General features: G+C 41.3%; 1 protein-coding gene across 7 annotated transcripts; it reads right to left on the reverse strand.

Moving 5' to 3' along the window:
- Positions 1-272: 272 nt before the first annotated feature.
- Positions 273-26,940, reverse strand: LOC142106810 (cyclin-dependent kinase 11B-like). 7 transcript variants are annotated; one of them, XM_075189829.1, is made up of 22 exons: positions 26,836-26,939; positions 24,698-24,775; positions 23,001-23,126; positions 22,032-22,147; positions 21,106-21,239; positions 19,301-19,439; positions 17,295-17,443; positions 15,154-15,273; positions 11,718-11,840; positions 11,358-11,453; positions 10,472-10,627; positions 9,685-9,750; positions 8,870-9,054; positions 8,690-8,780; positions 7,034-7,155; positions 6,191-6,296; positions 4,658-4,779; positions 2,517-2,624; positions 2,295-2,411; positions 1,657-1,805; positions 1,332-1,521; positions 273-612 (listed from the first exon to the last, which is right to left on the reverse strand). In XM_075189829.1, exons 2-22 carry the CDS (start codon positions 24,704-24,706, stop codon positions 520-522), a joined length of 2,517 nt encoding a protein of 838 aa, XP_075045930.1. In that variant the 5' UTR covers positions 24,707-24,775; positions 26,836-26,939; the 3' UTR covers positions 273-519. The 7 variants fall into 7 exon arrangements, with proteins under 7 accessions (XP_075045930.1, XP_075045929.1, XP_075045931.1 ...); XM_075189828.1 differs by having other exon boundaries at positions 10,472-10,630; XM_075189830.1 differs by having other exon boundaries at positions 10,472-10,630; positions 17,295-17,422; positions 26,836-26,938.
- Positions 26,941-27,179: the final 239 nt, after the last annotated feature.

Here is a 27,179-nt window from a genome sequence, read left to right on the forward strand (position 1 = left end):
CCCCATCCACAGGACTGGGCAGGTCTCAGTCTCCCACTAGACCAGCACACATCTACTGAACTACCCTGCGAGGCTGCGAACATTAATAATGTATGACCACTGGTAATGATAGCTCCACCCTAGTTACAACTAGTTACACACGTACGCTCAGAAAATTACAGGATAAACACCTTGGGTGCGCTGACCTCAGCCAAACGGACTTAAAAATCTTACATGACATGCGAATGGTCAACACGATTAAAAAAAAACAAAAACGTATGTGACAAAAGAAATTTAAACAATTAAAAATTGCATTTTAATTCTACAAATATACAAGAGTGAAAAATAAATAAGTCAAAGACTCCAAGTCCTTGCTTATGTCTCCAGGTCCTGCTTCGGAATGAAACAATTCTTTGTATCATACGGTTGGTAGGTATGTCTTTTACAGTATGGGATGGTTTGTTCCAAATAAGAGTTTAAATCAACCTCATAATTGTCCAAAAGTGGAAAAAAATAACAGTCATTTTCATTTTGGGAAATTTAAAACTTGAGGCTGAAACCAGGTCCGGCTGCAGAAGCTCCCTGATTGGTGGTGGTGAGGTGAAACCCAGTGTCTTTCAGATCATCATCCCCCTAAAAATAAAATGACACATGGATGAAAATACTAGAATGAGAGACCAAAGCAAACACATGCATTATTAAACAGTCAGTTTAGGAACTGCTAATGTAGTCTAAGATCTGTCCACGCTTCGCTACAGTGTAACAATGTAATTAAAATAGGTTTATAGAGGTATCCAACACTATGAGCAGTCTGCAAGACATTAGAATGCACAAGACATTAGAATGCACAAGACATTAGAATGCACAAGACATTAGGCTCTAGGCAAGAAAGGCCATTTAAAAATACAAACCTTAGCAGTGATAGCAAAAATGTGATCACACGAGATTCACATACAGAGTAAAGTAACTATCCTACTGGAATCAGTGAACCTCTGATCAACTACTAATAACAAGGACAAACACTGACGTAACTGAGGAAATAAAGCTGGACGAAAGATTCAATTTTAATTGCAAATCCTAATTATCCGTCTTCCTGTAGAAAATAACGTCTGGATTAAACATCTGGTTTTAATTCAGCTGTGGTGCTGTTTCCAATGTCCACAATAACCCTTCAATTACAACAGAATGAAAGTTGCATGATGCAATTTGTACAGCTCCTATTACTGCATTAAGCTCTTCTGACCTATCTACCGCTCATAATTTTACTGTTCATAGAAGAACTATAAATACAGGGAACATGCTGCATCACTAGATCTGTAAGGCCAAGCTTGGAGGATGAAAGCAAAGCTCACCAATTGGCTGTAACCGAGACCCCCCTCTGGGGGACGTGGGCTTGTGCTACGTTTCACCCTCTGCTGTTCGCTTTTCGCTGGCCAGGTGGGGAACATGGACGGGTCTATAGGCAGGGGGGTCTCTCGGAAATATTCATGCTTCAAGCCGTCTTCCGAGTTAATTCGTTTTGCTGGGCAGTAAGTCAAGAACCTGAGGGAAACATATAGTACGGAGGTTAACCAAGTTTCTGTACAACAAACAACTGTATAAACATTTAGTCAGATCCTTCCATGAAAAAAATGGGTATAACCTCCATTGCACAGAAGACAGACATCCTCTACTTACTTGTTCATGAGGTCAAATCCTTGGTCTGAAAGAAGCGCTCCGAATCTCTTTCGGAGGTTGTTGTAAGGATATTCACTAAAGGTCATTTTCTTGATTGCTGGAAGCTCATTGTAACCAGGCCAGATCTTCTCACTTGGTGTTCCCAGATCCTGGTGAAAAAGTGACGCATTATAAATGATCCCAGCCACAAACCTGCTACAAAACCAACTCTCTTTGTCCACATTTGGACAACCCATTCTCTATTGAACATGTACTCTCCTGAGGGGCCACACAATGCTCTCCAGAGGAATGAAAGTGCTCTGAAAGCCACCCATGGCTCATCGAGAGAGTCCTGTCCAACAGCTTCCATAGACTTCTATGGTAAAACTATGGTCTTAGTACAACCCCTTTAAACTGATTTAAACATTACTACACTGTTAGAATACCTTTGGTATTCCAGCTACTGCTTAATTACATCATCTATGCTGGAATTTTGGTAATTGACTTATCTCCAGCCTACTAAGGGAACGATAACCAAATACTAAGTCAAAGGCCAAAAAAGAACAGATAGTATTGTTACCACAGAACTCCATAAAAAGTATTTCCTTACAAGAGAACCACAAACAAGGTATGTTAAACACACTCAAAGCCACATTTACCTTAAATATCTTATTGATCTGATCAATCTCAGACTTTCCAGGAAACAGAGGTTTCTGGGTCAGCAGTTCCCCAAATATACACCCTACCGACCACATGTCTATGGCTGTGGAATATTCCTGTGCAGAGAAAATAAGATAAGAGATGTGGATTAAGATGGAATGACCCATGAAGTTGTTACACTTGTGCAAGTAAACAAGAGTTAAGCCTTGAAATGTATGTACCTTAGCGCCAAGTAGAAGCTCCGGAGCCCGATACCACAAAGTGACCACTATAGGGGTGTAAGGTTTAAGAGGAGAACCATACTCACGGGCCAAACCAAAGTCTCCTACCTGTAAGAAGAATAGGCAGCATCACTAATCCCATAAATCAAGTTGTAGTCATTAGATACCCATGATATCCAAAAACTGACAGAGCTGCTCAACTGGTGGCTGGAGGTGGTCTTCTAGTAAACCGTCAATGACTCCAGTCCAGGACATTACTGTAATCCAGTCCATGAGACACAAAGCTGAATAGGTCTCTACTTGTGTAATCTTAGATCAGTTTAGCCCTATAGATTACGGCAATTAGGATTAGGTTAAACTAGTCAGTTGTAAGAGGTAATCCTCATACATAGATGGTTTAGTGGATCAGTGTATTCTACTGAAAAACACATTGAGGTTATTAGTGCTGTAGACCATAACAACCAAACCGATATTTGCTTTCATTAGTGTTATTATAGTAAAATGCTGATATCTGATAAGTCGCTGTGATTTACATCACATCATTGCTCTTTGCAAAATTTTATTAACTTGGCCCCATGGATTTACAAAGCAAAGAACACCTAGTCCTGTAAGTCATTATGTACATTAGATACCGTATTTTTCGCTCCATAAGACGCACTTTTTCCCCCCCAAAAAGTGGGGGGAAAAGTGTGTGCGTCTTATGGAGCGAATACTAAAAAAAAGCCTTGTACAGATCCTTAATACCTGGTTCGCTCCCGTCTGTGTAATGTTTGTTGCCGTGGGGACGCTCAAGCGTCCTGCTGCCGGGCGGATGTCATGTTGATTCGGTTTGCTATACAGAATGCGGCTGGGATTAACGTCGAGAAGCTGTGCAGCAGACACAGGCAGCAGTGACGTGGGGCCGCTGAACGAGCGATTGTGAAGTAAAACAACTGCTCCTTCAGCGGCACCACGTCACTGCTGCCTGTGTCTGCTGCACAGCTTCTCGCTCCGTACCAAGTATCAGGTGGTCTATCCTTTCCCCACCTTCCATCCGGCGTTCCAGCTGAAGAAGGACCCTGTGGTCACTGTATTACAAGGTGAGGAAAGGAAAGGTAACTATAAATTCATGTTAATTTTCAAGACCCTGCACTGTGACCAAAACAGAGACCTTGTATAATGTGCCATTATGAATTCCCTTAAATTATAGAGTTGTATTTATTTGGCTTGGAGATCGGCTGTCCTTTAAACAAGTCCTGCAAGAGTCTTCTAGGGGAACTTGTACATACATAAACACAGTTCAACACAAATGGTACAGCATACACAAAGAGTGTGGTGTAAAAAATTAACTGCTCCAATATATTAAACTAATATCTGTTTGTCTATAATCAACATGATGTTCGCACCGACTGCTCCTCATTCATCTGAAGAAGGACCACTCACCACTGAATCGAGACATCCACCCGGAAGCAGGACGCTTGTGCGTCCACCCAGGGCAACAAACATTACACAGACGGGAGGGAACCAGGTATACGGAAGACTATTGCAGGCTAGCTGTGGCCCTGCTCTACCAAATGGCAAGTCCGATTACCAGCTTCCACATCTGGCTTTGAGATTTGGTTCAGAATATTTTTTCCCGTTTTCTTCCTAAAAACTAGGTGCGTCTTATGGAGCGAAAAATACGGTAGCTAAATAACATAGCCATCAATAAATGCAAACACACAACACAATGAAAATCGCTGGTAGACAACCTGCGCATCTCCAGCTGCTGTAGAACTGTAGGTCCCAGAATTCCTGGATTCTATTTTTTACTGTTTTACCAATGAATGTGGTTATTATATGGTATATGATATTAAGCTTTAAAATATCATATAAGCCAGTGTTGGCTAACCTGTGACACTCCAGGTGTTGTGAAACTACAAGTCCCAGCATGCTTTGCCAATATATAGCAGCTTATTGCTGGAAGGGTATGCTGGGACTTGTAGTTTCACAACACCTGGAGTGTCAAAGGATAGCCAACACTGATATAAGCGGTTCTGTATCTCCAAAGAGCCCCTACTCCCAATAAGGGACATATTACACCCCGCACAGCAGGGAACCTGCAGTCTTCTCCACTAAAAACAAGAACAGAGCTGTCACATCCATGGGGAATGGGTCCTTACCTTTAATATACCAGCATGACTGAGCAGTAAATTGGAGGTCTTGAGGTCTCTGTGAAGAATCCAGTTATCATGGAGATGACGGACACCCCGTAGCAGCTGAATCATCAGTGTCTTCACCTCACCTGGGAAGAGGATGAATGGATGAAGACAGGGTCCGCTTACATTTCATTCTATGCCCATTAGTGTGGTATAAATTCAATCTGCTTGGAATAGATTGTTCTCTGCTTCTGTACTAACCAGAAACAGATGTGAGATGGAAAAACATAGCACTGAAACAAACTTACTGGGAACGATTAAAAGTATAAATATATATTTATTTATTTTTTTTCTTAAGTTTGGGGTTTAAAGAATTGTATTTCAGTTCTGAGAAATTCAGACGTGTCCATAACCTGTAACGGGCGGCCTTAGCGTTACATCACAACTGAAGTATGGAGCCTGCTAGCTTGCGGAGAAGCAAGAATGACAAAGAGACTGATTGCATAATGCCGAGTAAGCTCTGTTGTATGTGGCAGAACCAGCAATTTACCACATGAGAGAATAGGACAGACTGTGGCTAAGTGCTAGCAGGGGATACAAGCTGTACTCCAGAGTATAAAGTGACTGCGTTGTAGTTACTGCGCTATGGACCTCATGTTCTAAGTGCGGCTCTGCCATCCTTTAAATGCCGAATGTATCCCTTATCAGTCCCTACGTAAATTGGATGATCAATGTAGTTTTACAGACATCATCTCTGCCGCTCTCATCCGTCATCACGTGTACACTGAATGTGCATTTTGCACAGCGAACAATAATGACGGCAGTATTTTAAAGATGGTAAATAACATTCGTGTACGGAAGGGTTAAAGGGGCAATCTTGTAGTCATTGACGAATCCTTGCCATGGATAACAGCAGCAAGTGTGATGCGCAGAGACTATAAAATATTATCTAAAATAAAGAGGAAGAGCCAAATAGCAAATAAATATAATGCAACACTTTAAATAATGTGTTAAAATTAATTTTATAAGCTTTGTTTCATTTTAAAGGATTGTGTCGTTGTCAATTTCTTTTTAATTAGCATTTTTAAGCTTCTAGAAAACATACAGGTTTAGAATTCAGCCAAACCTTTCTCATTTATTATAATACAGTGTTCTCCCCAGCACCTATATTTATGGGTGCTCCACCCGGCTGTTCTTACTTACCACCCAGAGCCCAACAGAGTCCTATTATAATAGAATAAACCTTTGGTTCTCCTATTATAACAGACACTATGTGAGCACTACAGCCGGCAGTGTGTGTTAGACCACTGACCACCAGTCTGACCAGTCCTGGCAGGTGTGGGCAATAACCTCCAACATTTTTCATTATTATTGCAAAGTATTATACTGGCCCCATCCAGCTACTACTTAATACCACCCTGCTCACAACATTTTCTGGGGAGAACACTGTAATACAATCTCTAAAAATGAAAAGAAACAAAAAGCAGCACAAAGGACTCCAAGCAAAAAAAACAAAATTATGGATAAAACTAAAAACACATTAAATAATCCGTTCACCTGGTAGGAAAGGCTGTTTCATGGTCTCCATGAGACTCTTTAAATCATGTTCCACATAGTTCATTACTATATAGATTTTGTCCATATTGCTTCCTACGACAATTTCCTGCGGAGACACAGAGAAAGAAGCAGCATAAGTTTAATGACGGCCGCTAATGGCGACTGTAGCTCATTCATACATGTCCTGGCGGACTATTGATTACCAATTAGTGTTGGAATAAGACAAATAGAAAAAGAAAGTGTTGTTCATTTACATTAAAGATGGAAACGTGTCACATGGATCAGTGGTGAAAGTGATTGTATCCTGGTATAAAATATTTGAAAAGTTCCATAAATTAATTGTTTCCGGTTAACACTGTACAGGGTCCTTTTATGTGAGGAGTACAATCAAACAAAGGGGCTGCTATCTGAAGGGATTTTCCCAATAGGATTGTAACTGTGCACAATAAAGGAATACAGTAGAGAAGGCCTGGTCAACCTGTGGCGCTCCAGGTGTTGTGAAACTACGAGCCCCAGCATGCTTTGCCAGTAAGTAGCCAGCCGGTAGCTGACAAGGTATGCTGGGACTTGTAGTTTCACAACACCTGGAGAGGTTAGCCTGGCCTGCAGTAAAGTGGTTGAAGTCCTTTGGGTCTATTAGAAGCATCAAGATAAAATGTAGTTGGTAAATAAAAAGAAGCACGTATCTTCTCTGAACCAAACAAAAGCTTAAATAGAAGTGGAGGAAAATGCAGATAAATAACTATTATTGAATTGACCTTCAGGAAGAAAAAAACAAAACAAATAAAAAACAAAAAGGATCCATGACTACAATGGTGATATCAGTTCCATCGTGATGCTTACCCTGACCCTGACGATATTATCGTGCTGGGCCTTTAATATAGTGTTGATCTCGCGGAGGGAGGTTATGGGGAACCCTTCCTTCTCTTTCTCCATTTTCAGTCTCTTCAGAGCCACAATTTCATCTAGACAGCAACGGAAAAGTGATTTATGAGCCCGAGTGGAGATCATCATCATCATCACCATTTATTTCTATAGCGCCACTCATTCCGCAGCGCTGTACAGAGAACTCACTCACATCAGTCCCTGCCCCATTGGAGCTTACAGTCTAAATTCCTCAACACAGACACACAAACACACCGAGAGAGACTAGGGTCAATTTTGTTAGCAGCCTATTACCCTACCAGTATGTTTTTGGAGTGTGGGAGGAAACCCACGCAAACACGGGGAGAACATACAAACTCCTCACAGATAAGGCCATAGTCGGGAATTGATCTCATGACCCCAGTGCTGTAAGGCAGAAGTGCTGACCACCGAGCCACCGTTCTGCCCATGGAGATTGCCTCAATGCATCCCTGGCTGAAGTTATGTGAAAGACGTGTTAGAATCGTCTGACAAAGAACTGCTGTGCGGATTTACATTTACATTTTACACCCACAAATACACGGACAGTGGTTCACGCAATTCCGGAGATTTGCTCAAAGCCTGCAGAGATAACATAATGCTATGTCTAACATTACACTGTGTTAGGTACAAGCAGTATTGGACATTTTAGGTTAGAGCCCCTTTAAAAACTTTAGAAAATGGAGAGAGTTATGGACATTAGTTTGACATTTTTCTTAATCAAGAAAATGAGAGTAAACATTTGATTGGTTGGTAAGGTTTACAGCATCTTTTTATTTTATGGTGCACCGGTTTTCAAATATGTCCACTGTACGGTTTGTCTAATGATGCTTCAAGCAAGGTTCTTTAATTTGCACTGGAAGCATGGAGAAGTTCAACCACAATCCAGAACAAGTAATGGTGTTCGGATCATTATGCACGGCCCCAGTGGTTCTACTGCTAAGCTACCTTACAGCTAGAAAAACATGGAGGAAGCTCACGCAGTAGTTTTATAGAAGGAGAAACTGGGGGGAGATAGAGGGACACAAACAACACCCCAATATTCTTAATGTTCTAACAATCTCTTTCGATTGGTGAAGACCATGTCATGGGGCCAGATTGCTGAGTACAGTAGACAAGATTTGGGGAATTTCACACATAGATATTAGTCATGTTTGTAATCTGGCGAGCCTGAAATACACTGCACAAGGCTAGGCAATTGGAAGAAAGAAGTGTCATACAGCAAAACACATTTCATATGCAATGTGTGAAAGTGGCTTTACCACCTTCTTACACCAGATATCTTTAATGGACATAAGAATTTTGTGTGGTTACAGCTTAACTTTTTTTTAGGAGGTTCCCTCGCCCCCCTGTAGATTGCTGCAATATTCATGTGACCTGGAATCTACGATTCATTGCTCATCCTGCTTCCAGAAAGACAGTAATGTGTATAAATCTGCTATCAATCTCCACTATACTAGCCCCAGTACTGAAAGCTGCCAAGACAACAATTAGAGCCGCCTGCCATGGGACAATATATCTGCGATAATATACAGGCACGTATAATGTTCTGTCATCACAACCTCTCTCTATCAACAAATAAGAAACGTTCCGCACCAGTTTTCCGGTCCTTTGCTCTGTACACAACTCCATATGTGCCTTCTTCTATCCGGTTCAAGCACTGGAACTCTTCCACACTGCGGCAGCCCTGCGAAGTAATAACCCTTATTAGTAAGAGGTACACAACTGTATTCTATCGATACAGCCCATAGAAGACCTGTAGGGCCTGTCTGTTACCTGTAGGGCTGGAAGGTATTTGGGCAGCTCTTGCTTCAGCTCAACGGGAGACATAACTGGGGAATCCGGGACATATTCGCCATCTGTTTGAGCAATCGAATGTGGGCTGATATCCCTTATTTCTTCCTCTTCCTCCTCCTCTTCTTCGCTTTCAGGAGAGTCGTGGTCAAATCTGGATTCTGTGACTGCAAAAGATGGAAAATACGGATACATGTTGATGAAATACAGCAGCACATCTGTTATTATAACATGGCAGATCACGTGCCTCTCCTCTGAAAAAGATGGGTGCTAGCAAATATTTTAGGAGCACTGGCTCCTGAGAATTGTCTGGCCCGCATACACACACAGTACATCAGTCATCATGGATGACTGATCTCTGAAGGCAAGTTGCATACGTACATGTATTACTTAGGATAATATGTAATGGTCAGTGCTCCGGTAATATACACGCACCAATACTGTGGTGAAAGTTTATGAGAGGTTTAGGATGATCTGTACTGAAATGATCTGATCATTGTCCTGGATTACAAGACAGCTACCTTTTACTCTCTGCAATTGCATAAAAATGTATCCAGAGAGTAGCTCTGCGTCATAACCAACTTCTGAATGAAGATATAAAGACGCTGCTGAAAACGAAAGCTAGAAGAAAAATGCAATGTACATAATCTAGTAAAAGTTACATAAAGACACGTAGTGATTGGCCAGTGGGTGAGAAGACACCCTTCTCCTTCCAGCCAATCCTGGTGCTTGATGTCATGATCACAAGACTAGAGCAGCTGCAGACACTCGCTCTCCGCAGTATGTGATCGTCTTACCAATGGGAACGTGATTTCCGTTCTCTCTCTCCTCTTCCTCACTCATTTCATCTTCACTGACCTCTTCTGCAAAGCAAGAAAGCCAAAAGTTAGCTTCATAGATTACCCCACGGCAATCTAACCAGGAGAGGTTCTTAAAAGACAATAGATTCAACATCATTAAATGTATTCTCTAGGGGAAAACAGCCGCAAAACTGTAAAATATTTCCAACTGGATTAATAAAGATAATGATATGGAAGGGAACTGTGCCCTCATCATCTGTAACAAGCAGTGGTGTGATCATATATAATACACAAGGACTTAGCAGCACGTGTGACCACGTTCCGACGTCCTGCGCCTGAGCAGGTTCTCTGTTCTACACACTGTAATATGTACTGTGACTGAGGCTTGTTTGTAGCTGCCTCCAGATATTGTAAGTGTATGTAACTGCAAACACACACAGACAGGGATCAGCCCATGTCATCAGTATAGTGATATATATGCTGGTCAAATAAGTTGCTCACTACACCATATACTACAATGTGTAGAACTAAAAATACCTTCTTACACACAGAGTATGCATTCTAAAGTGTGAACTAGCACAACGGTTTTAAACTAGTATTAGAATAAAATAATGATATTGGAGTTAACTGAGGATTCTACCCAGGGCATTAAGAAGTGACAGAGACATGCACTGCCTTTGTAGTGGATTTGTAGCCAGTGGAAAGTTACATTACATAACAGGACGGGGCTGTGTGATGTAGAAGCTATTATAATCTTCTCTGTTCTTCATGGTTTATATGCTACCTGCAGTCTGTTCTGATGCTGCTTCGGAGTTACTTCCAGTCTCCTCCTCTTCTTCCTCCTCCTCCTCGTCGTCCTCCTCCTCTTCTTCCTCTTCCTCACGTTCCTCAGACTCCTCAGAGCTGGTTTCTTCCTCCTCCTCTGACCCAGACGCTGAACCTGCTGAAGTGACAGATCATCCATTGTATCCGTTAGAAAAGGTGGACAAGACAAGTTCCCATAGATACAAAGCAGTCATGCTGTGTTTTATTAGTCACTAAAGTGTACCCATCACTTACACAAAGCGGACAGACCCAACCTTATCTGTGCAAGATAGAGGGAGGGGGCCAAATTAGGGCATAGAAAGAAAGACTGACTCTGACAGTGTCATTTAGGATAGAGGAAGGAAAATTACATGCAATACAATAAACTAAGTTGTAAAAGGATTTTTTGGAACACTACAAAGCGGTATTATGTATGGATGAGAGAACCCCCTTAATGCCCTTCATCTCTGACAGGGCAAAGCCTTAGAAGTGAAGAGGCTACCAAAGTAATCTGTCACGTTAATACCAAGTCTCCTAATGGCATCCGCGAGTGACTTCCTAGTGGTAAATAGTCACGGATAATCACGCTCTACAGATTTATTAAGCATACCGAAGTCTCACTTCTGATTACTGGAGGTTATTGGTGCTATTACTACATGTAAATGTCATTCAAAGAGGCCTTCGCCTATGCTTGGAAACTGATCGTAAAATCTGCATTTATGACAACAAGGCGAAATCGGTAGCAAGACAAAGAAAAGCCGAGCACATAGGGTTACATGGCAAGAAGCAATAGTAATCTTCCTGGTCACGTTAGTTACTGGAGACTATCAGACATGAAGGAACAGCTGATTTAGGAGTTCCGGTACCTGAGGAGGATTCCGCAGAGCTCGTCTTCCTCTCACTGTCACTGATATCTTGCAGGTCAGACAATAGATCTCTTACATCTGGTCTGTCCTCTTTCACTGAGAAAAGCAAAAAGCAACACAGTGATGACGTGGTCTGAAGCTAAAAGTATCCCTGGGCTGGTGCTTGGGGTGTTTAATAGTCAGGATAATGGGGTATTCTGTTTCCATGGTGACAAAGGTTATACAAACCAACAGGAACATTATATTAACTTATCAGTTAAAGGGCAAAGTAAATATTTGTAGGCCCCATTTTTAATGCAAGTTACTGAACGTCCACCTCTAAGATCAGACACTTGCTGCATCAGTTTCCATCATGCTCACCTAGTTTCCTCCCGTCCCCGGCATCTAATCTTTCCCGTGGCTGACGTACGGGACTGCGACTGCGGTAATTGACTTTGGCTTTGTCTCCGTGTTCCTCTCTGGCCGTTCTGTGATGAGCAACCACTGTTGAAGGAAAAAGCGTCAGGGGAAATCTAATAAGTTTTACATAGTAAAATAAAACCTATTTCTATTAACACTTCCTTCTCCATGTTTAGTGAATGTATGACACTGGGGCTTTGCAGTTCTTTTTAACAGTAGCTATTACAATCCCATTTAATCTGGTTACACAGTTCTTATAATGCAAGAAAGAATTTGACGGGTTTTTAATTAATCACAAATTACTTTACTACTCAGACTGATGGTTTTAAGAATGACCCTTTAGCATTTGTAGTATCCTGTGCTGTGTTTTAAAGTCTCCACTAGGATAGTAGCAAGATTTTTAATTATTACTGTCCCTTACAACACAGAAGACTTCTACAGGTAATAAATTATATTTTGGCATTATAAAAGCCCATTATTTGACCTTGCTGTCCTTGAAGATGTCAGCACTGGATAAAATCACCCCCCCCAACAAGGAATAACATTAACAAAATAAAGCATTAGAACATTTTTACTAGTTTTTAAACTTTTGTAGAGCACAGAAAACAAATATGGATGAAAAAATGATTGTCTATGGTGTTGTACACACCTATGTTTTTTTTGCTTTATTTTTTTCCTTTTTATATTTAGTTAGCAAAGCATAAAACCAGCACTGAAAACTAACATATAGCAGGAGAGGGGCCAAAAAAATCAAAGCCGACGTCCTAAGATGGACCTGGGAATATGACTAAGTGCAATAGTTAGCATGTGGAGCCGCTGCAGGTGCAAATGGTACTGGACTGTAATACTGCAAGCCTCTCTGGTGTGAGACACTTCATGAAGCAACAATGCTATCTGACAGTGCAACACAGAAGGTGTCAGGAATGTATGTATAGTGATCTATGTCTATGGACAAGATGCTTATGGGCATTCTACAACGCTCCACCAAGCCACGCTGCCTAAAATGAGCACAAGGTAACACTTTGTGGTGTCTTACTTAAAATATTGTTTAAACAATGAGGAGTCAAGTTAGTCTGATGGGAGCACAAGAGGAATTAATGGTCCATAAATGTATGTCAGCTACACAGCAAACAGACAACATATTACATGACCCTCTAACTGTATACTTTCTTTAATATTTAGCTGTTCAATGGACAGCTAGGAATGGCAGTAGTCCTTGATGGGCAGGTATTTATGAATGTGTTCCTCCAAACCACCGCACCTCACCCATATTGCCCTACGCTGGTGAACTGGCACCTGTACACAGAACGCTCATCACACCAATCTGTCCCGTGTGCCACCACTTCCTATGCCAGGTCTTCAATCTATCAGTTTACCCCTTTGCCCCCGTGTTCTACAACCTGAGCAGTAAGACTTAAGTATTGTACACTGTCATTTCACTATGCAAATGTGTGGTCTCCCTGAGCCAATCAGAAGTCTTACCTTAACGGCACATTATCAAAAACAGCTCAATGCCCATGAAATCAATTCATTTGCATTGTTTAGTTCCTCCTATCCCACCTTTGCTAACTTACAACAATTTTGCTCACTTCAGTTGTAATTAAAGAACCATGGCTGCTTTCCATCGGAGAACAGATGACACAGTAGCAAAGGTTTGGGCTGTCTGCTCAAATTACATTTTTCACTAAATCTCGGTACAGAACACATCTGCCAAATACAAAATGAAGCCTTTCTCAATAGTTTAATACATAATTACTACTTGCAGAATTTAACAGATGGGAAAAAAATAACATAAAACCGTGAGTGAATGTGGCATGTGCAAAAGTTTGGGCACCTTGTCGGTCAGTACTTCGTCAATGGAATCTGAAATGTGCGCCAGGTTCCAGATCTTCCCAGAGATTTTCTAGACTATCTAGGAACACTTGTGCCTGTAAATACGTCATGGTTGATACTGAGCTATGATTTGGATCATTGTCTCGCTGTAATAGCCAATCTCCTTTTAGCTTCAATTTCTCTGGACATTGGTTTCAAGGGACTGTTGATATTTAGTTGAATCCATTCTTCCTCCAGCAAACTCCTTTCCCCTTAGAGATTCAGTGAAACATACAATGTGAGCGGGGTGCCCAAATTTTTGCAAACAGCCACCCCTGGGCTACATTAACATTTTCCCAGCATACAATATAACAATGCAATATCAATATTTTGTATTTCCCTCCCTCAAGAGAAAAGTTATTAATATTCACGCTACATTCTGTGCCAGTTAATTCACTTCATTTGTTAGTAGACGCCCCATGACCGCTGCCAGGCAAGCCGAGCACCACGATGTGTTGTAAAAGCCAGACATACGTATATTTTCAGATACCGCGGATTGTTTGAATGTCTGGCAAGTAAGAAAATATTCAAATTTTAAGTGTAAAATCATTTTTGGAATCAAAATATCAAGTGATATTAACAGAACTTGCGGGAGAATAGGTGTACGGTAAATGGGACTTTGGTAGGGTTGCCAGAGCGGGCAATTAAACTTGGACACATATGAAAATACTCTATAGACACTGCATGGCTGCAATCCAAAAGGATATGTTTATAACGGGGCTAGTATGTGCGCTTACAGGGCTCACCATTCATCGGAGATGCCTTTGTTTCTGTCCTGTCTTATCTTCTCCCAGAGCCCTTCTGTCAATCACATGCAATAACTCTCTCAGAATACAATAGTTTAAGGGATTTGCCGAGTAAAAATTAAAGTGTGTAATATTAAGGCGGTGGGGGTCCAAAATAAACTGAAAATATGACAGTGGGCAAAGAGGTAGCAGACAGATCAAACACCCATAGTTTGATGATAGTCTGCAGAGAGAATTGACATAAAGATATTTTTAATATATATATTGTTTCATATTCTCCTCCATGCACCCTGGCTCCCCAGGTAGAGGGACAGACAGAAAGTGCACTCAGTATGGTAAAGTTAGTGCCCTGCTCCACACAAGCATTTCTCGCTAATGACACGTATGTAGCGTGTTGAGGTGGCTGTGGTCATGATTAGCATGCTTGAATTTTTTTTTTTGCTACAGGATTTGGATAGCATGTACTTAACAAAATAAGGACATGTCTTCTAAGCAAATCCAAATAAAATAATTGAGGTTACCGTCCCTTTAGCATTTGTCATGCATCTGAATTGTGATTTTCTGAATTGAGTGATTTTCATACATGTCCATAAAAAGAAAAAAAAAAAAACTGACAGGGCAGCCCTGTCCGCAATTGTGGCTACCAAGGGCGAGTATGCCCGTTGACACGTGTGGTTGTGCCGGCTCTTCTGGCAGAGGGAGGGTTAGGAAGGAACAATGCAGTACAGGATTGCTACCAAGTAATTGCCATGAAAATGGTTTAAAAAGCCAAAACTTACTTTGAGTGCTAAACTCTACAAGTATTCTCGAATCTGCAAAGTGTGCACTGTACTGCATTTTCTCACTCTCTTGCAAGAGCCCTGGCTTCCTGCGCAGAGGAAGCGCAGATGCTGCGAGCCCTAGAAGGCATGTGGTACAGGTTGGTACACTATAGTGGCAGGACCTACATGCGTTATCACTATCAATTGATTAGAAACAGGACATGTAACAATGCTGCATTGCAGGGGAACCATACGTTTTGGGGAAATATATTTTAAATATTTACTTGTTTTGCCTACCGTTTATTAACAAGGACAAACGGTGCAATTTAATACAAGAAAACCTGTTTTTGAGTGGGAGCATCTAGAGAGCTTGACGTGTTAGCAACAGTGGTCCTCTCGTTGCATCGCCATCCAAAAAGCGGAGGGTATTATTTATCCTGTAATGCAATCATTTATAGGGCAAAGGTCACCGAAAATCATGCAAAACACCAAACAGAGAGGGGCCATCTGCACAATCACCCTCCAATGCTGCTGCTTATTACTACTTCCTGATTTGTTTCCATGCGGTGCTCAGGCCTCCAATCAGGAAGCAGTGAAAACACCCTCAGACATACAAACAAAGCAACGATTACTCTGAACTCTACTATACTGATATAAAACTGTACAGCAGCAAATAGATTTATGCTTTTTGCTTTGAGCAATTAGTAACAATAGGAAGCTTCATAACGCTGAACACTTAAGAGCTTGTATATAATCATTACCATCTGTGTTTAATCTGGCAACACACGGTGCCTTATCTGAGCCGTTGGCCAATGACTGGTCTTCAGCCAATCTCATTGTCATCTGGAAATAATCAGGATGGAACTGAATCATTCCCGGCCATCTACGGAGGCTCATCAAGCCAATGGGGCAGACGAAATCGCCACGTGTGTTGCCAACTTAAGTTCCGTGAAGTTTATGAAGGTAATCACCATGTACTTGCATAAAAAAGTGTCACCTAAATGGACTAAGAGTTCCTGGTTGAAGTGTAACGGAGAGGGGAACAAGGTTTAATGCATCATGCAAGTGAGTCTTGTACCACAATACAGCCAGAAAGGATAATTATCCCCAGTTAGTTTTATTTACATCTGTGGCATATGGCTGATCGATTACATCTCTCCTATGGTTATCTACATGGCTGTGATCTGGCTCTGGCCAGCTAGGCATCAGGGGATAGGTAGTATGGATACTACAGAAGAACAACACTGCAGCAAATGGAAATGTGATGGGGCATGCTATCCTTCCCATATAAACTATGCCTATACCTCACTGACCGCTGGACAATTAGCCTGGTCATACATTGAGTGTACTTACTTTACTGATTTCATTATGATGCATCTATGGTAAATGAGCAACGATGGATATAATTGTGATGTGTAGAAAAATTGTACACGAAACACTCAAACCTAAACACAGCATGACTTTACATTACAGCACACTATGGCTGTGAAATCTTATCTTCAAGCTGATTCTGAACAAGAGTTCAACATTACACCCGTGCACCTTCCTGTCTACAATGACACGGGCACTCTTCCTCCTCTGTACTCTCCATGCTACAAGGAGCCAGTGTGCCACCTTGTGGCCACATGTAGTCAAGGCATGCATGGCAGTAGCCACTAGTACAAACAGTTGCCCTCACACTACTCCCTTCCATAGTGGAATCTTAAGTGACAGCGGAGGGGTCGGTTCAACAGACAGAAGTGAGTCACATATCTAGATAGAAATCCTTTCTCTTTTAATAAATCAGTTTTAGTTCCATTGTAACTCACTAGTTGCTATTTTAGCAACATCATATTTATGTATCCCAAAAAGGCAGCGGAGAAACTGATATCCTAGGATTTCCCTTGTACTGTGTACTGCTAGCTCCGTTCCTACAGAAATCCAATATTTCACACGCTACGGTTCACATGCTGTGCAAAGGAGTGAATGTCACACTAAATAATATGCCAAAGCACCATATGGAATACAATATAATCCAATACAAGTTACTACCTCTGTAGAGCTATGACATACATGGGATCTAATGTTGGGACTGTTATTTCAGCCCGAGCAACAGACACAGCATGTTACAATACAAAACCCCCTTCCCTGCGTGGCAGAAGAAAATGTGACACAAGTACCTTCCCTCCTGGCCTCTCGCTCCTTGCGCCTCTCCTCTGCTCTCCTCTCCCGCTCTTTAAGCTCTTTCTGCTGTTCCCTTATCTTCCTTTCACGCTCGCGATTGCGTTCCAGTTGTTCCAGACGGTCACTGCAAACATTAAATTGTTCCCTAAAATTTCACATTCAAAGTTAAACAACAGAAAAAGAACGTAACACCTATACTCTGTGTCAACCAGGCCTGTGAAGGCCGACAAGGTGAGCACGAGTACAGCGAGCAGCAGTCATAAATACAAACTCCAAACCTACCTCTCCCCTTCTGAGATATCCCAACACATCACATCCAGTGTCTGTCCCAGCCCTGCCATCTGTGAAATGCTGCCAGAATATGCCGTTTTCTAACCCAAAATGCTACCAAAACTCTTATCCACTCATTATCCTAAATGCTGCAGCAAGACTGATCTCCCTCTCACCGCTCCACATCTGCCATAACACATTGCAAATGCCTACACTGGCTTCCCGTGTCCCCCTGAATACAATTCAATTAAGTCACCTTTATCTACAAAACCCTCAGCACTTCACTCCTTCATACATATTAAATCTCATCTCAAAATACTCGGCCCCTTTGATCTACCTCTGACTTGAGCCTCCACCTCTGGTAACACCTCACTCCCGCTTGAACACTTCCCCTGTGCTGCTACTGCCTCCGAAATTCCCTACAATGCCAAATCAGGCTCTCCCATAAATCTTTAAATGCTCTCTGAAAACCCATCTCTTTATTGGAGCTTACTCTACACTCCCACCTATATTACCAGCACTACAGCACCCTCATCTACCAATCTCCATTCTGAGCCATACTTGCTCCTCTTGTTTTAGCTGTGCCCTCTTCCTGTTAGAATGTAAGCTCTTATGAGCAGGGCCATCCATACCCTTTGTTTTATGTCTACATCTATCGTGTCTACCTTGTAAGTCTCGGATTTACATATTCCCTGTTTTTCCCACTGTCAGGCACTGTGAAGCCTTACAAGTAATAATATTAACTCCAGCTAGGACTTCATTTCATTTTGAACTGATCAAGAATATATGAATTATCCACATGTTTAAAATGATCAAAGTGGAAAGGGGAGAGGCAACAAAACAGGGGAGGTGCGGAAGGGGGGCTGAGGGACTCTACATTAATAAAAGCTGTGTCTTATTCACACAGTAAGAACAGATCTCTCTAAGCAGCCAAGTTGCCTCAGCAGCTATGACTGTGGCTAGGACACAGCATGGGAGACCCCTCTGCCCCCCCCCCCCCCCCAATTACCAAAAGTGTAAAGAACATAAAATGCAGCTTTTAAATGGAGACAACAGGTTTGAAAAAATCTACATCAGCATCCTCACCAGGCATAATACGGCATATATACAGCACAAAACAAGGTATCTCCTACCGATCCTACTGCTACGTCCTAATCCATCTCAAACATGCCCTTGGACTCCCTTTTAGCCCTTCAAATAATCCAACATTCTATACTAAGCATCCATTACAATCATATCTACCTTCTGTCCAACACCATGAAGTGCTCAGGGGGTGGCACTGATCAGCCTAAACCGTGTACTTTGTACCTCCAATGTCAACATAAGGTTATTAATCGGAGGCGTGCTTTCAGCTGAGCCAAAACATCCTAAATTTATTTAGGTTATGGGCAACGTGTAACGTCAGCATAGCTCACTGACTGCCATATGTATTACACGGAGTGCGAGAACACATACATGACCTGATAGACTTGCACCTTGTGCCAGAATTTACTCTTAATTCTAACTACATGGCTACACTAACTTCTATATCATAACTACTCTATTATTCATTACAGTGCGGCCTATCAGCTCTCTAGGAAACGGTAGCCTTGAAGGCCTACAGTAATGGCGCTAGTTTCTAGTTAATTGTTATTATTTTTCATTGGTCCCTACTGAATTGACAATCTGTGTTCTCAAAAACACTACGGTCTACCCCCCCCGTCTAATCCCATGTCATAGAATGCTCTCTTACCGTTCCCGTCTAGAGTGCTCCCTGGCCATCTCTCTCCTCTTCTGTCTCTCCCGCTCACGACGAACTTTATCTTGTTCCTCTCTGTGTCTTTTTCGTCGCTCGTGTTCTCGGTCCTTCTCCTTTACACGGACATATTTACCTGGTGGTTGACAAATATCACATCATTTAAATCAGCTGTCAATCTTGCTTGTACATTTAAGTGCCACGTTTTCCTTGAAATAAGCCAAAACTGGTTTCAGAAGAGAAGATTATAAACCTGCACACTGTTTACTTACTCGTGAATTGGTTTTTATACAAGAATAAAGATGAATTGTACAATAATGAATATAAAATCAATATTACGCTCAAAAATCAAGTTTTTTAAAGATTAATAAAGACAAAAAATAAGGACAAATAAAAGTATGCTGCAATGACTACAACAATATTATAAAATGGGCTCACAAGCAGCAGGCTGAAACCGCTTACAAAGGACACAAGCCTTGTATTAAGAGTATATATTGTGGTGTTATGTTGCCACCAAGTGGTCAAGAAGCAAATTAATTAAAATAGATCCATTGATACTGGAATGTTATTGAGGAACAAGAGACCAAATCAAGTTTTATTTTTCAAGGCAAAACATAAAAACTGGGTTTGAACATGATTAGTCTAGTTGTAAAAGATCCACCTGATTTTTGTGTCAACTAATTGAAAAATCTGCACAAAACTTTAGGAGGCCACTTAGATTTCAAGAGCACAACATATACTTTTGTCTCATCCGATTCCTCCGCCGTTCTTCGTCATATGTTAATGTGCTTCAAGGAAATCAAGTTTCTACTTTCTGCTTTATGTCGATCGCTGTGGATCGTTGACACCTTCTATAAAAGTTACCAACAGCATTTTGAAATATAAATATGTCTAAAGGTTTAATGAGCATTTTGGAACCTAGGATGTCTGTGATTCAGTTGTGATTGTGGAAGAAGATATTTGTCCTACTCACAGCAGACTTCCTGCCAGAAATCCAACTGAAGGACAATGAAGCCAGCTTCTTTTAGCAAGCAAAATAGCTACAATAAGTCTTATATTTTAATGACCGTCGATATTAGAGGATTTTTGCAAAAGAGAGAGACACGCACCCACATATACACACACACAGTGGTGGAAGTGGGCTGGTATACAGTGAATGTATACCGCCATTTTTCCTACTGCTTTGACTGTTAAACTATCAAATTCAATTCACTTATATTCCCATTACTTTTTCTCATCCCAACACTTTGACCCCTGTGTGCATGGTGTGTGTGTGTAGATATAAGCTATTTTTTCTAAGTCAATTTTATGCCTAATGATCCTTTATTGCATATGCAATATAGCGGATGGGGTTATGGATATGCTTGCTGCTTAGTCTATGGCGTATAAACAAATTTTAATTTAAAAAAATACAAAAATTTAAGGATTTAATTTAGCAATTCATAATGAAGGCTGCATACAATGAGGTTCCCTTGACGCTGGGATGCAGGCTTAAATGGTTTGATCAAAATATGAACCAATAGCTCATGTTTTCATTTTGCTAGATACACACAGATATGCAGTGTTAAGGATAAGCACTGATAACAAATGTCTTTTTGCTTTGTATACATATTGGGTGATTATATTGCCATGCAGCTGGTACAAATATAATATGGGATTAACCAAGCGCTGACTTATTTTTTCTCTGGTTTTGTCTCAAACTAGATCTAAACTCAAGAAAAAAACAAACCTCCCTCTGAGGGATTTGAGGATCTCCAGTGACCTCCACAGCCAGTCAGTGTGCACGGAGCAACAAGACGTACCTCCCGCTCCTTCAGCGGAGTGGCTGCGGTGTCTGTGCTTCTCTTTCCTCTTCTCGTCTTTTCTATGGTGCGATTTCTCCTTTCGGGAGACTTGCTGTGGGGGTTTAATAGCCAAGGAATCATCTTCCTCACCTCTGGGAGAAAGAGAACGGAATCAAGCAAACCTGGCTCTTGCAGCGACAGAAGAGTTGTACACACGCATGGTTTTATCAGTACGTGAAGATAATGGGAGTGTCTTAGTAACAACACTACTATCTACTTAATCACTGTTACTTTAGCAATGCCGAGTGATATGTATTCTACAGGAGATATGGGAGACAGGATAAATATGATCGAAGAGTCTTTGTTAAACTCCAGGTGATGGTTAATAAGAATAGGCAACTGAAATGCTAAACAATGTTGATTTTCCACTATACCATCAAGGGGCACTTTGAAATGACATCCTGATTGCAGGAAACAAAGGAAAGTTTTTATACTAAATAACAAAAACATTCACTACACAGTGAATGTCACATAAACATCCACATACCAATATGAATTAATAGTTATTTTTCTTAAACCTGTCCTGTCACTAACAGAGAAGATTTTACTAACGTGCCCCTCAATCTATATTACACAAGTGGAAAATCAATTTGGTAACAAAGGGGGGGGGGGGGGGGTGTAAGAGGGAGGACCAATCACAATCCGTAATATTGGCTTTTGATCGCCCGATTTTTTGGCTAGTGCTGTAAGACAAATGGAGGAGTCCAGGGGAAAACAGCGGTATGTAGCAGCCCCTAGGGTGGGCGTTCAGTGCCCATTAGTAAAATTTATTCCATAGAATTGCAGCTTTAAATTACTCAACTAAATCTGACCTGTGTAATAGGATACAGATTTTGATGTAAAAACAGTCAATCTAACATTTCGTGATCAGCGAATGTCTGTACCTGTCTTCCATGGAATCCTCGCGTCTGTAAGGGGAATTCCTAATTGTAATCTCCATCCTGTGATCTCTCAGCTCTCCCTCTTCCAAGGAATCTCTCTTGGAATCACGATCATCAGCCTACAAAGCAAATGTACATATATTAAAACTCCTGGCAGAAGGTATATTTTTACATCGACAATACAATTCAGAATAGGCAATTGTATGTCATCATCATTTATTTATATAGCGCCACTAATTCCGCAGCGCTGTACAGAGAACTCACTCACATCAGTCCCTGCACCATTGGAGCTTACAGTCTAAATTCCCTAACACACACAGATCGAGAGAGACTAAGGGCAATTTAATAGCAGCCAATTAACCTACCAGTATGTGTTTGAAGTGTGGGAGGAAACCGGAGCACCTGGAGGAAACCCACGCAAACACGGGGAGAACATACAAACTCCACACAGATAAGGCCATGGTCGGGAATTGAAGTCATGACCCAAGCGTTGTGAGGCAGAAGTGCTAACCACAAAGCCACCGTACTGCCCTACGTATGCTATAAGCTGGGAGAAGAAAATAGTCCATAATTTAAATGTTTTTCAATAGATACCCATATCGGCTTTGTCATATGGTAAACAAGCCTGCAAATACTTACGCATAAGTCAGTGACTTGTTAAGAACTTGACAATGCAGGATTTGAAAGACGTCAACTTACATACAATTCAGTCACACACAAAACAGCATAAATAACACTACTGTAATTATGTCAAAGCTTTTCACAGTAAGCTTTAGTGCAAGTTGTATCTAATACAGACTATATTCAATACACACTAACTGTCAACAATCACAAGTTATTTCTACCCAAGAGCTGATCACATGCCTAAAGATATTGATAGTTGCAGGGGACTATCTCAAGCAATAGATCAATGCTGCTGGACATTTGGCACTATCAAGATGATCAATTTCTACAGCTAGGTGAGATGCCTACATTTTTATTGTGCTTCGTGTCTGCTTTTTCTTCTTTTTCTTTCCTCCTTTTCTTTTCTTGCAAAATCTCGTCCAGTGTTTTTACTTTCCAGGTGTCTTTTTCATCCCCCATTTGGAGTGGGTCAACCTAAAACAAATATTTAACACTTAATGTACCTCAAAAAGCTGGGAGTCCTGAAACATTTCAGAGAAGTGTCTTACAGCATCAGACAACAATACAGTAATTAAAAAAACCAAACTGCTACACATGTTGTATTCACTGTAGATAGAGAGGAATAGGAGTAGCACACACTGCAGGTATAGAAGAATAGGAGTAGCACACACTGTAGGTATAGAAGAATTGGAGTAGCACACACTGTAGGTATAGAAGAATAGGAGTAGCACACACTGTAGGTATAGAAGAATAGGAGTAGCACACACTGTAGGTATAGAAGAAGAGGAGTAGCACACACTGTAGGTATAGAAGAATAGGAGTAGCACACACTGTAGGTATAGAGGAATAGGAGTAGCACACACTGTAGGTATAGAGGAATAGGAGTAGCACACACTGTAGGTATAGAGGAATAGGAGTAGCACACACTGTAGGTATAGAGGAATAGGAGTAGCACACACTGTAGGTATAGAGGAATAGGAGTAGCACACACTGTAGGTATAGAGGAATAGGAGTAGCACACACTGTAGGTATAGAGGAATAGGAGTAGCACACACTGTAGGTATAGAAGAATAGGAGTAGCACACACTGTAGGTATAGAAGAACAGGAGTAGCACACACTGTAGGTATAGAAGAATAGGAGTAGCACACACAGTAGGTATAGAAGAATAGGAGTAGCACACTGTAGGTATAGAGGAACAGGAGTAGCACAATATAGGTATAGAGGAAGAGACGTAGCACACTGTAGGTATAGAGAAATAGGAATTTTCCTGTGTGGCAACGTAGCTTGATGCTAATCTTAAAAAAACACATTACATTTACACAATCTAATCACAATGAAAATACATTTAAAGTAGCCTTAAAAAAAAAAAAGTCAGATTTTCTGATACTGGGGTATGTTACATTAGCCCCCTTGCCAAAGGTACCACAGACAGATGCCGAAGGGTACTTCAGCCTGTCAAATTGTACTCAAAAACACGTGTTTATTGCATTAGTAAAGAATAAATTATACATTTGCAAATATTTATAGACATAAGAGATTCTAAAGATAAAGTGTACACATATTATGTGGTACTGTAATTATTTACAGACATATTAGGTACTTGGAATACCTTTACAGACTTATAAGGAAGAGTGCTGTTCCAGGTATCAGGAGGTACTTGGTAAACATTTCAAGCTCCTAATGTGTGTATATGGAAAACAATTATAGCATAAGCAGCTAGTCAGGAAGTTTAGTGTTGTAAATCCTGCATCAGTGATCCGTTTACAGCACTAAACTATGCAAACTTCTGCTGTTCTCAAATTACTCATGTGTTAGAGGCTTCCTAGTAAACACTTACATATAGGGTGATATGGATAAAAACACACAATGAGGCGTTCCATGGAAAACACTCACATAAAGGGATATGGATAAATGTTACACAATGAGAAATTCCCTGGTAAAGTTACATATCTGGGTTTTGCAGTGGGATGGTACACGGTGGTATGCCATACCGCCACTTCTACTACTGCCTTCATTGTAAAACTATCAAATTCCATTCACTTACATTTTCCATGCCGCCACTTCTAAATTTCCACTTCGACCACTGGGGGGTATGGATAAATTGTACACAATGAGGGGATCCCTGGTGAACACATATATAGGGAGTATGAATAAATATCACACATATTAGTGGCTCCATGGTAAACACTTACATATAGGGGGATAAAAATACACAATGAGGCGTTCCATGGAAAACACTCACATAAGGGGGATATTAATAAATATTAGACAATGAGAGATTCCCTGGTAAAGTTACATATAGGACATGGATAAAATGAACAAAATGAGGGATCATCTGGTGAACACAAATATAGGGGGTTATGGAAACATTACACACAATGAGGTGACCCTTGGTGAACACATATCATTATCATCATTTATTTATCTAGCGCCAGCAAACTCCGTAGCGGTTTACAATTGGGAACAAACACAGTAATAAAACAATACTGGGTAATACAGACAGACAGAGGTAAAGAAGGCCCTGCCCGCAAGCTTACAATCTATGGGATGGGTATGGATACATTACACACAATGAAGGGAACCCTGGTGAACACATACACCAATCAGCCACAACATTAAAACTACTGACAAGTGGATAACATTGATTATCTTGTTACGATGGCGCCTGTCAACAGGTGGGATATATTAGGCAGCAACTGAACAGTCAGTTCTTGAAGGAGATGTGTTGTAAGCAGGAAAAATGGGTAAGCGTAAGGAACTGAGCGACTTTGACAAGGGCCAAATTGTGATGGCTAGATGACTGGGTCAGAGCATCTCCAGAATGGCAGACCTTGTGGAATGTTCCCGTTAAACAGTGGTTAGTACCTACCAAAAGTGGTCCAAGGAAGGACAACCAATAAACCGGCAACAAGGTCATGGGCGACCAAGACTCACTGACGCACGTGGGAAACAAAAGCTATCCCATCTGGTCCAATCCCACAGAAGAGCTACTGTAGCACAAATTGTTGAAAACGTTTGCACTATGATAGAAAGATATCAAAACACGCAGTGCATCGCGGCTTGCTGCGTAGCCACAGACTGATCAGAGTGCCCATGCTGACTCCTGTCCACCTCCAAAAGCACCTACAATGGGCATGTGAGCGCCAGAACTGGGCCATGGAGCAATGAAAGAAGGTGGCCTGATCTGATGGACTATGTATACACAATATTAGGCAGGTGGTTTTAATGTTGTGGCTGATAAGTTTACATAGGGGGTATGGACACATTACACACAATGAGGGGGATCGGGAGGGGAGGGAAGGAAGGGGAGTGAGTGTGTGTGTGTGTGTGTGTATATATATATATATATATATATATATATACACACACATATACACACATGCAGCACGGTGGCTTAGTGATTAGCACTTCTGCCTCTCAGCACTGGGGTCATGAGTTCAATTCCCGACCATGATCTTATATGTGTGGAGTTTGTATGTTCTCCCCGTGTTTGCGTGGGTTTCCTCCGGGTGCTCTGGTTTCCTCCCACACGCCAAAAACATACTGGTAGGTTAATTGGCTGCTATCAAAATTGACCCTAGTCTCTCTGTCTGTGTGTGTGTGTGTGTGTGTTAGGGAATTTAGACTGTAAGCTCCAATGGGGCAGGGACTGATGTGAATGAGTTCTCTGTACAGCGCTGCAGAATCACTGGCGCTATATAAATAAATGGTGATGATGATGATGAGATATATATATAATGGTATGGATACATTACACAAAATCAGGGGATCTTTAGTACATACATATAGGGGATACGGATACACTACACACAATGAGATCCCTGAGTGACACATATCTACATTTAGGGCGTACGGATACATTACACACAATCGGGGGATCTTTAGTACACATATATATATATATATATATATATATATATATATATATATATATATATATATATAGATCTAAGGGGTACGGATACATTACACACAATGAGATCCCTGGAGGACATATATACACATTTAGGGGGTACGGATACATCACACACACATTATGATTATAAATTAGCCAGTCAGACATGTAGCTCATGTAATGAGGGCGGGGAATCCCGGCCACTCTCACACTACGCGCTCCCGCCATGTCACACATGGACACAGGTTCCGTATCACAGGGTACCCCAGGGGTCCTACCCCACTCACCTGATGTACACTCTCCCGGCAGCCTCTCACCACCAGCGCAGTGCGGCCTCCCGGCTCACACTCCTGACGTCACTTCCTGATTCCGGCCAGGCGCACCCGGACGATGTCTGAGAACACAATGCTGCGCTTCACACTGTCTCCGCTAGGTGGGCTCGCTGAGCCGCTGCTGGATGGAGTTAGTGGTAGTGATGCAATAGGGGACATTTCTGAAGCTGGCAGATAGGGAAAACGTGATGTTACTATTATGTAATTTCTATAGAAAGTTGCATAAAGAAAGTTCTGAAAGTGAACATGAAATTTAGGGACGTTGTGCTGGACAATATGTCTATACTAAAAGGACCATT

This window comes from Mixophyes fleayi, chromosome 11 (assembly GCF_038048845.1).
Source record: "Mixophyes fleayi isolate aMixFle1 chromosome 11, aMixFle1.hap1, whole genome shotgun sequence".
NCBI classification, from domain to species: Eukaryota; Metazoa; Chordata; class Amphibia; order Anura; family Limnodynastidae; genus Mixophyes; species Mixophyes fleayi.